This window comes from Muntiacus reevesi, chromosome X, assembly GCF_963930625.1.
Source record: "Muntiacus reevesi chromosome X, mMunRee1.1, whole genome shotgun sequence".
Lineage (NCBI taxonomy): Eukaryota > Metazoa > Chordata > Mammalia > Artiodactyla > Cervidae > Muntiacus > Muntiacus reevesi.
The window spans coordinates 68,234,995-68,244,445 of NC_089271.1; the positions used below are offsets into that span (position 1 = coordinate 68,234,995).

The 9,451-nt window shown below is 40.7% G+C and overlaps 1 protein-coding gene and 1 non-coding gene across 2 annotated transcripts; one reads left to right on the top strand and one right to left on the bottom strand.

Annotated features, from left to right (window-relative positions):
- Positions 1–2,051: 2,051 nt before the first annotated feature.
- On the bottom strand, positions 2,052–2,124 carry TRNAW-CCA (transfer RNA tryptophan (anticodon CCA)). The gene has a single exon. It is a non-coding gene; the product is annotated as a tRNA-Trp (tRNA).
- Positions 2,125–6,351: 4,227 nt separating this feature from the next.
- On the top strand, positions 6,352–8,484 carry MAGEE2 (MAGE family member E2). Its single transcript, XM_065916299.1, has one exon. It carries the CDS (start codon positions 6,488–6,490, stop codon positions 8,057–8,059), a length of 1,572 nt encoding a protein of 523 aa, XP_065772371.1. The 5' UTR covers positions 6,352–6,487; the 3' UTR covers positions 8,060–8,484.
- The last annotated feature ends 967 nt before the right edge of the window (positions 8,485–9,451 follow it).

Sequence of the window (9,451 nt, forward strand, 5' to 3'; positions counted from 1 at the left end):
GTGAAAAGGCAACCTATATATTAGAGAAGATATTTGCAATATGCATATTTTACAATAAACTTGTATATATAAAATATAAAATATCTATAAAAAGACTGAGAACCTAGTAGAATGGGCAAAGCACTTGAACAGTTCATTACAAAGAAGATATACAAATGGCTAATCAATATGTGAAACGGAGCTCAATTTCCTTTGTCATCAGTGAAAAGTATATCAAAGTCACAATGCCATATCACTGCACCACCCACCAAAATATTAATAGTTATAATGGAAAAGAAAGAATGTACCAAATGTCAGTGAAGATGTGGAGAAACCAGAACACTTGTTCCTTGCTCGTGGCAGTATAAATTGGTATAGCCACTTCAGGAAACTCTTTGTCAGAAGCTGAACATATGTATAACCTGTGATCCAGCAATGGCATTCTTAGATGCTCAGTGTAAATGCATGCAAAAGTTCATTAAAAAACATATACTAGAATATTCATAACAGCACTAATTATTCTCAAAACTGGAAATAACTCAAATGCTCATCAACACTAGAATGGATTTTGAAGTTCTGATATGTTCACAAAATAAAATAATATACAGCAATGAAAATGAATGATTGACAGTTACAAGCAATAATATGAGAGAATTTCACAAATATATTGAATGAAAGAAGTTGATGTTGCTGCTGCTAAGTCACTTCAGTCATGTCTGACTCTGTGTGACCCCACAGACAGCAGCCCACCAGGCTCTGCCATCCCTGGGATTCTCCAGGCAAGAACACTGGAGTGGTTTGCCATTTCCTTCTCCAATGCATGAAAGTGAAAAGTGAAAGTGAAGTCGCTCAGTCGTGTCCGACTCTTCGCAACCCCATGGACTGCAGCCTACCAGGCTCCTCCATCCATGGGATTTTCCAGGCAAGAGTACTGGAGTGGGGTGCCATTGCATTCTCTGATGAAAGAAGCTAGACACACACAAGATTCCAATTACATAGAGTTAAAAAATAGGAAGAATGAATCTATGATGTTAATATTTAGGTGTTTACCCTTGGGGCAGAGGGTGTTGTAATGAGTGGAGCAAGGTGCAAGAGTGGGCTTCTGATTGGTTATAATATTCTGTTTGTTAACTGGTTGTTAGTTACACAAATACATCCAATTTGTGAAAATTAATTGATTTGTTTACTTTTATTTTATGAACTTTTCTATAGAGATGTTATATTTCAATAAAAAGTAGGGGGAAAAGAGAAGACTAGGAATGACATAGGCGAATCAGTTCTAATGAGATGGATGAGATGGATGAAACTTACAGAGTGAAGTAAGCCAAAAAGATAAAGAACATTACAGCATACTAACACATATATATGGAATTTAGAAAGATGGTAACAATAACCCTATATGCAAAACAGAAAAAGAGACACAGAAGTACAGAACAGACTTTTGAACTCTGTGGGAGAAGGTGAGGGTGGAATGTTTCGAAAGAACAGCATGTATATTATCTATGGTGAAACAGATCACCAGCCCAGGTGGGATACATGAGACAAGTGCTCGGGCCTGGTACACTAGGAAGACCCAAAGGAATCGGGTGGAGAGGGAGGTGGGAGGGGGATCGGGATGGGGAATACGTGTAACTCTATGGCTGATTCATATCAATGTATGACAAAACCCACTGAAATGTTATGAAGTAATTAGCCTCCAACTAATTTTAAAAAAATAAAATAAAATAAAATAAATAGGAATGACATAGGCCAAAATGCTAGCAATAAATATCTCTGGTTGGTGAAAACATGAATAATTTTTGAAAAAAATTTTATGTTTTTATATCTTCCAACTTAATAACAATAATCAGATCTTGTTATTTGACTCAATAAAAAATACAATTGTTTAAAAAATAAAGTGAGTGATCATTGCAGTTTTAGATATAAAAGAATGCATATTATTAAAAAATTAGGGTATAATTAACACAATGTTATATCCATAGAGCAATATCCAGGAATGGGATTTTTTTTCTTTTAATTTTTTTTTAACTTACTTATTTTTTGGCTGTGCTGTGCAGCATATGAGATCTTGGTTCCCTGACCAGGGATTGAACCTGGGCCCCCTACACTGGAAGCACAGAGTCTTAACCGCTAGACCACCAGGGAAGTCCCCCCTTTTAATTTTTAACTGAAGTATAGTTAGCATACAATATTATATTACTTTCAAGTGTACAACATAGTGATTCAACATTTATATACATAGCAAAGAGAGCACCACTGTGATTCTAGTTACCATCTGTCACCAGACAAATGTATTACAATATTATTGACTAAATTTGCTATGCTGTACATTACATACCTGTAACTTATTTATTTTATAGCTGGAAGTTTGTAGTTCTTAATCCCTTACACCTATTTCACTCATTCTCCTGACTCCCTTCCCCTCTGGCGAACACCAATTTGTCATGAATGAGATTTTACATATGTGAATTTTCTATATAATTATATTATTTCATTCAGGACTAGCACTTTTTAAATGTAATATATTTTCTGGGTTAATAACTCTGTAATATATATTTATTTTTTTCATAAACAGAAGTTAACTTCTCTTGATAAAGATAGGTCTTTAATAATTATAATATGCAATTAAAATTTTGAGGACAATTAGTACCTTGAGGATTTCTTGTCCTTGCACTGAGTACCCAAACAGAGTAGTATTTATGTTCTAAATTCAATTTTGAATAGTGCTTCTATATCTCTTTCCCTTTGAGTGTCTACCAACTATCACTTCTTGCTGCTGTCTTCTGACTAACTTCTAGCATCTCCTGTTTTCTTAACTTTCTGCTTTTAATGTCCATTAACCTGAGAAAACAAATGACAACTCTTGTCTGAAAAGCAGTTTTTTAAAAAAACTCAATATGAGTGAAGAGAAAAAAAACCCAAATGATAGACCATAGCACACCCACTAGAATGCCCATAGACAAGAATATAGAGCAATAAGAACTCTCATACAGTACCAGTCGAAGTGTAAATTGGTGTAACAATTTCAAAAACTCTCTGGAAATATCTGTGTGAACTGAAATCACACACATTTATCGTACAGTAATTCCTTTCATAGATTTATTTCCAATGTAAATGAATCTGTGAATCAAAAGACAGGTATAAAAAGGTTCATAGCAGCATTTTTGGTAAGAACCACAAACTGAAAAAAAGATAATGTCCACCAGCAATTGACAGGATAGATTGTGGTACAATCATTCAATGTTAAAGTATATAATAATCCAAATGAACAAATATTGTTATACAAGGATAAGATATAGTGGGATTTTATTGTTAAAAAAGAAAGAGAGAGAGAGAGAGAGCTACAAATGAGTACATGTTGTATAATTCCATTGATATACCAAACTCAGAAACCAGCAAAACTAATCTGTGATGATAGAAGTCAGAATAGGGGTTTCCTCTTGGGACAAGTATGAGGGAAGAGATGGGAGGGGTGCCATTGGAGGTTCTGAAACGCTGGTAATGTTTTGTTTCTTGATTGGTCTAATGATCATAAGGTGTGTTAAATCTGTCATAATTTATCAAACTCTGCATTCATAATTAGTATACTTTTCTCTGCATATGTTATATCTCAGTAAAGCACATAATTATAAAGTTAAAATATTGTATTAAAATTATGTGTAAGACAAATGATTGCATGGAAAGATATTCACACATTTTTTAAATGCAATAAAGATCAGAAAATATCAAAAGAATTTCAGAATGGAGAGTATAATCCCACCTTTTTACATTCACATTTAGAATGGAAAACATAGCATAGGTCACAGTCACAGGCACAGCTCCTTCATTTTTCATTTAGCAAGAACTAGAACTATTTGGAGACAGGTAAAGTAGAAATGGCTGAGACCAGGAGTGTAGTTTTGTGTGGCTAAGGAACAGATTTCATGGAAGGATGTGCTAGAGGGAATAAAGATGAAAATGGAGAGACAGGTAGGAACCAATTGGTGAAGAATTTGAATGCTGTAGAATGGGATCAGCATGTCATTTCACAGGTTAGATACTGTCACTCAATGCTATTTTTGCCTATTAGATACAGAGGTAGTAGAGAATTCAACTCACAAAAAAAAAAAAATGTGAGCTGGATTTCAGGGGGAAATTCCATTTTATTTAATGACTGCAGAATTTAAAACCCTCTCTGAACTTACCCCTGGACAGTACCTGTCTAGACAAGGAGCTTGGAGTCCTTCTGGGAAAGGGGAAAGACTAGGATGAGGGATTTCATCAGATATGACCTCAATTACACCTTTGCAACAGTTCAAAAGATGCTGCAGCTATCCACAAGATTCTCCGAATATACGATTAGCACAGAAACTGAACATTTCTACCTGGTAGAACATGCACATTCACGTCTATAAAAATTTATGTCTTTAGTCCAGCTCGCTCCTGAGCTACCTGCTTTGCTACTTTAAGAAAGCATCTGGAATGTAGAAAATGTCAGGTTTAAGTGTCTGGCCCCTCCTGTGAAGGTAGCGCCCTCTGAAGGAATTTCAGGGCACAAGATAACTGAATTCAACATTACTATCAAGAATTTTAGGAAGGATTTCAATTGTGGCTGCAGAAAAACGCAAATTTTTCTCCTTCTCAATATTCTACTGCATGCCCTGATGGTTGAGAGCTAGGATTTAGCTCAATTACTTTGGTAGCAGTTCCAGAATATAAAACAGCTGACCACTCTTCCTAGTCAAAATGTTTGAATTATGCCTCCCTAACACATGACCGGGAGAAGGCAATGGCACCCCACTCCAGCACTATTGCCTGGAAAATCCCATGGACAGAGGAGCCTGGTAGGCTGCAGTCCATGGGGTCGGACACGACTGAGCGACTTCACTTTCACACATTGGAGAAGGAAATGGCAACCCACTCCAGTGTTCTTGCCTGGAGAATCCCAGGAACAGCGGAGCCTGGTGGGCTGCCGTCTATGGTCGCACAGAGTCGGACAAGACTGAAGCGACTTAGCAGCAGCAACAGCAGCAAACACATGACCAAACACCTGAATAATCAGGTCCTATTCTGGAGTTGCTGTTCTCACCTCATGGAGCCCCAACTTCTGAATGAAGAAACAGAAAATCCAATCAGTTCTGTCTTATCACCTTCATCCTCATCTCCCTCCCCTCCTAGTGCACTTTGGCTCTAGCCACCCTGAATGACCAGTGTTATGCAAACTTATTTTGTACTTTCATACCTCTGAGCCTTTTCTGATGCTGATCCCTCAGCCTAGAAAGCCCTTATAAATCCTTCTCATCCTATTCATCACTTGGAGCTCAGTTCGTTCTTGAGGCACGGGTCCCCAATCCAAGACACTTCAGACTAAGCTGTAATTCATTGCTTGTTTCTTCTTCTGTGTTTGTACTCTATATTAACTGCCCCTCCATCAGAGCATATATTTTCAACTACTTTAATTACGAGTGCCTTAAATAAACAGGATTAATCATCTGTGACAGAGAAGGCACAGGCAACCCACTCCAGTACTCTTGCCTAGAAAATCCCATGGACGGAGGAGCCTGGTAGGCTACAGTCCATGGGGTTGCTAAGAGTCGGACACAACTGATGCGACTTAGCAGCAGCAGTCATCTGTGATGGGCAGATGGTATGAGAGAAAGTACTTTTATTGAGACTCTGGCAAACAGGTTCAAATCCTGATCTCTTCCACTTGTTTTTGCCTGACTTTGGACAGGTAAATGCACCTCTCTGACTCAGTTTCCTTGTCTGTAAAATGAGAACCATTAAGAGTAGCTACCTCATAGTTAAGATTAAGTGATTCAAAGAGATAAGTGAAAACACCAGAAATAGTCTCTGGCACACAGCAAGTGCTCCACTATTATTACCATTGTTTGATCCTACTCCAGAATGTAAGCTCTACACAGAAAGGGATAATCATTATGTTTGTACTCTGGTGTACCCCTAGTACCCAGTACTGTGCCTAGAATGTGACACATACTCAAGAAATATATGCTGAATGAGTGGATGGATTAATGAATCTGTGAAATTATTCTCATCTTCAGTATCCTCCCCTCAAAATCCTCTACTGCCTATTAGCCCTACACCTCACAGAAAAACTTTGTGGTGCTTCATTGAACATCCTTTGTCCCTTACCCTTTTGCTTTACCTCTGTTTATTACCCCCTTTCATGAATTCTCTCTAACAAGTTTGACTGTAGCAGGAACCACTCCAACAGCAGCTTGGGCCAGGCAGAAGTAGGGGGCGGGAGTGGGGGACTTAGAGCGGGGCGTGGCCAAGACATCGCAGAACCAGACTGCGCCTGCGTAGGCTGCGGCAAAACCTAGCTCTGTGAGGTTTGCGGTCATTGCTGGCTGGTGTTTGTGTAGGAAGACAGCTCCTCTCACCAGCTGTCACTTCTGACCCGCCCAGCTCCCGGGCCTCTGGCTTTGGCTTTGTGCTGAGGCGCCAACACACCTACCATCCTCTCTCTGACGGATCGCAGACCTCCCCGTTCCTGTCTCTTGGAACCATGTCTCTGGTAAGCAAGAATGCGTGCCACCGCAGCGCAGAGACCACTGCAGATTACAGCGACTTCCAAGGTGAGATGCAGGCTACTGATGTCTCTGGGCTCCCCGCCTCCATGATAGTTCCTGATGCCCCCCAGGGCCCTCAGGCGCCAGTCGACCCTCAGGTTGCCAGCGCTTCCCAGGCTGCGCAGGACCTGAAAGACCTCGATATGCTGATTGATGAGCAGTCCCGACGTTTGGGGGCGCTCAGGGTGCACGATCCTCTGGAAGACAGGTCGATTGCTTTGGTGAATTTCATGCGCATGAAAAGCCAAATTGAGGGGTCTATTCAGCAGACAGAGATGCTGGAGTTCCTCAGAGAATACTCAGATCAGTTCCCTGAGATCCTCAGACGAGCCTCAGCCCATCTGGATCGGGTCTTTGGGTTGAATCTGAGGGTTCTTGATCCCCAAGCTGGCACCTACAACCTAATCAGCAAACGGGGTCTCCAGACCAATGATCGAATAGCAGAATCCCTGGACATGCCAAAGGCAGGTCTCCTGGCCTTGGTCCTAGGTCACATTCTCCTAAATGGTAACCGAGCAAGAGAGACCTCCATTTGGGATCTGTTGCTAAAGGTTGATGTGTTAGGTGAGCCCCAGAGGATCAACATCCCCTTTGGGAACACAAGGACCCTCCTAACTACTGACTTTGTACGTATGCGATTCTTGGAGTACTGGCCAGTTTATGGGACTAATCCTCTCGAATTTGAGTTCTTGTGGGGTTCTAGAGCCCACAAAGAAATCACAAAGATGGAAGCCCTGAAGTTTGTGGCAGAGGCCCATGATGAAGAACCCTGGAGCTGGCCAGAAGTATATAATAAGGCCCTAGAAGCTGACAAGGCCAAAGAAAGAAGCCAGGCTGCTGGTTTAGAGTTCTGGTCAGAAGACATTATGAATGATAAGGCAAATGATTTGGTCCAGTTGGCCATTAATGTCACAGAGGAGTTGCTACCTATACATCAGGATGAACTATTGGCTCACACTGGCAAAGAATTTGAGGATGTGTTTCCAAATATCCTCAGTCGAGCTACTCTAATACTTGATCTGTTCTATGGGTTCTCTCTGATTGAGGTTGATACCAGTGAACACATTTACCTCCTTGTCCAGCAACCAGAATCAGAAGAAGAGCAAATGATGCTAGAGAGCCTGGGGAGACCCACTCAAGAATATGTGATGCCAATCCTGGGTTTGATCTTCCTAATGGGCAACCGTGTCAAAGAGGCCAACGTCTGGAATTTGCTTCGGAGATTTGGTGTGGATGTAGGGAGAAAGCATGCCATCACCTGCAAACTTATGAGACAGCGCTACTTGGAATGCAGGCCACTCTCCTATTCTAATCCAGTTGAATATGAGCTTCTATGGGGTCCTCGAGCTCACCTTGAAACCACCAAAATGAAAGCCCTGGAGTACATGGCCAGGCTCTACAGAAAGCAGCCACAGGACTGGCCAGAGCAATATAGGGAGGCTGCTGAAGATGAAGAAGCCAGAGCCAGATCTGAGGCAACTGCTATGTTCTTCTTTGGCCCCATGTGAAGTCTGAGGGAAGTGTGTCACTTCAGTTAGGTGGCATCAATTAAAGGGGCCTGGGGAAATGGGTACTGGGCCCACAAATCAGAAATTGGGCAGGGTTGGGGTGAAAAGTACACTTTGTGCTTGCTATTTGTGTTCCATTTCTAATAGTATTTTCTTCCTTTTAATTTACCCTGAATTAGATTCATGATCAGTGTTTAAAAATAGAATTGCTCATTTGTCATTCCTGTCTTGTTTCATTATAAAAGTTCATATGGCTGCATAAAATGTATTGGTAATACTTACATCTTTCTATGATGTGGAAGAAAATATATAGCTTTTCTTTAGCCATTTGAAATAATGAAATGGTCTCATACAGGAGTTAAGTAACAACAGTGATAATATACACACAAGAAAAACAAACACAAAATCATTGGTCTGTTGATGTTCTCCCATTGTGTCTACTGTTTTATTTTTTAAAAATTACTGGCATTTACCTGTATTTGCTTTGTGGTTCCAGAGTGTAGTGAAAAATAAAAGTTTAATGAATTAGGCTCCATGCTTAAATACTATTTTATTCAACAAACATTTATTAAGTATCTGTCATGCTGTAAGCACAGTGCTTTATGCTGGAAATATAAGGCTGAGGAAGACCCAGTTGAGCCCCAGGGCTTAAGGGGGAGGGTCTGTGAAAGTAAACCAACAATTACATTATTGCTGTGGCAAGTGGTATAATAGGGGTAAGCTCAGAGATCTATGAGAGTTTGCAGGAGTAACTCCCAACTAAACTGCAAGTTGTGGGAGAGGACAGTGAAGGGACAGGGGTGTCATACAAATGGAGGAGTGGTCAGAGGTGGTGGCAGGGGAGGATGAGGTGGTATGCAGGACTAGAGACAAGTTAAACTTTAGTGACTTCTATTGTAAGACCTGAGGTTGGGAAGAGGGAGGGAAGGAGGGCTAGTCCATAAAGTCAGGGGCAGTATGTAAAATTGCTTCGTGGGATTTACATGAAGCTCAGGAAAACAATGTTGAATTCAAGTTAAGAGCAGAGTGAAAGAGATAAGCCTATGGCAGAGATAACAAAGATTCATATTCTCAGAGAGTGGGTCTTAGAAATCAACAATGTTTCTCCTGAAGGCAGCTAGTCTTGGATTTCCGTCAGACCTAACAGTCCACGTGGAGGAACTCTGAATGGCAACCTCTGCTACGCTGTTTATTTCTGCACTCAAGCCGTTAAGGTGAGTGTTAATATTGTAGTTCTCTTCATCCAGATCCGGGATCTCGCAGCTTCTAACCCTGCTCACAGCTCTTCCCTAGAGAGCTGGCAGCAGCAGCTAACAATTCCTGTAAGGGAGCCCTGGCTTAGTAGTATATTGTACCTAAAGTCACCTCTAACGCAAGGTTGCGAGGGAAGAA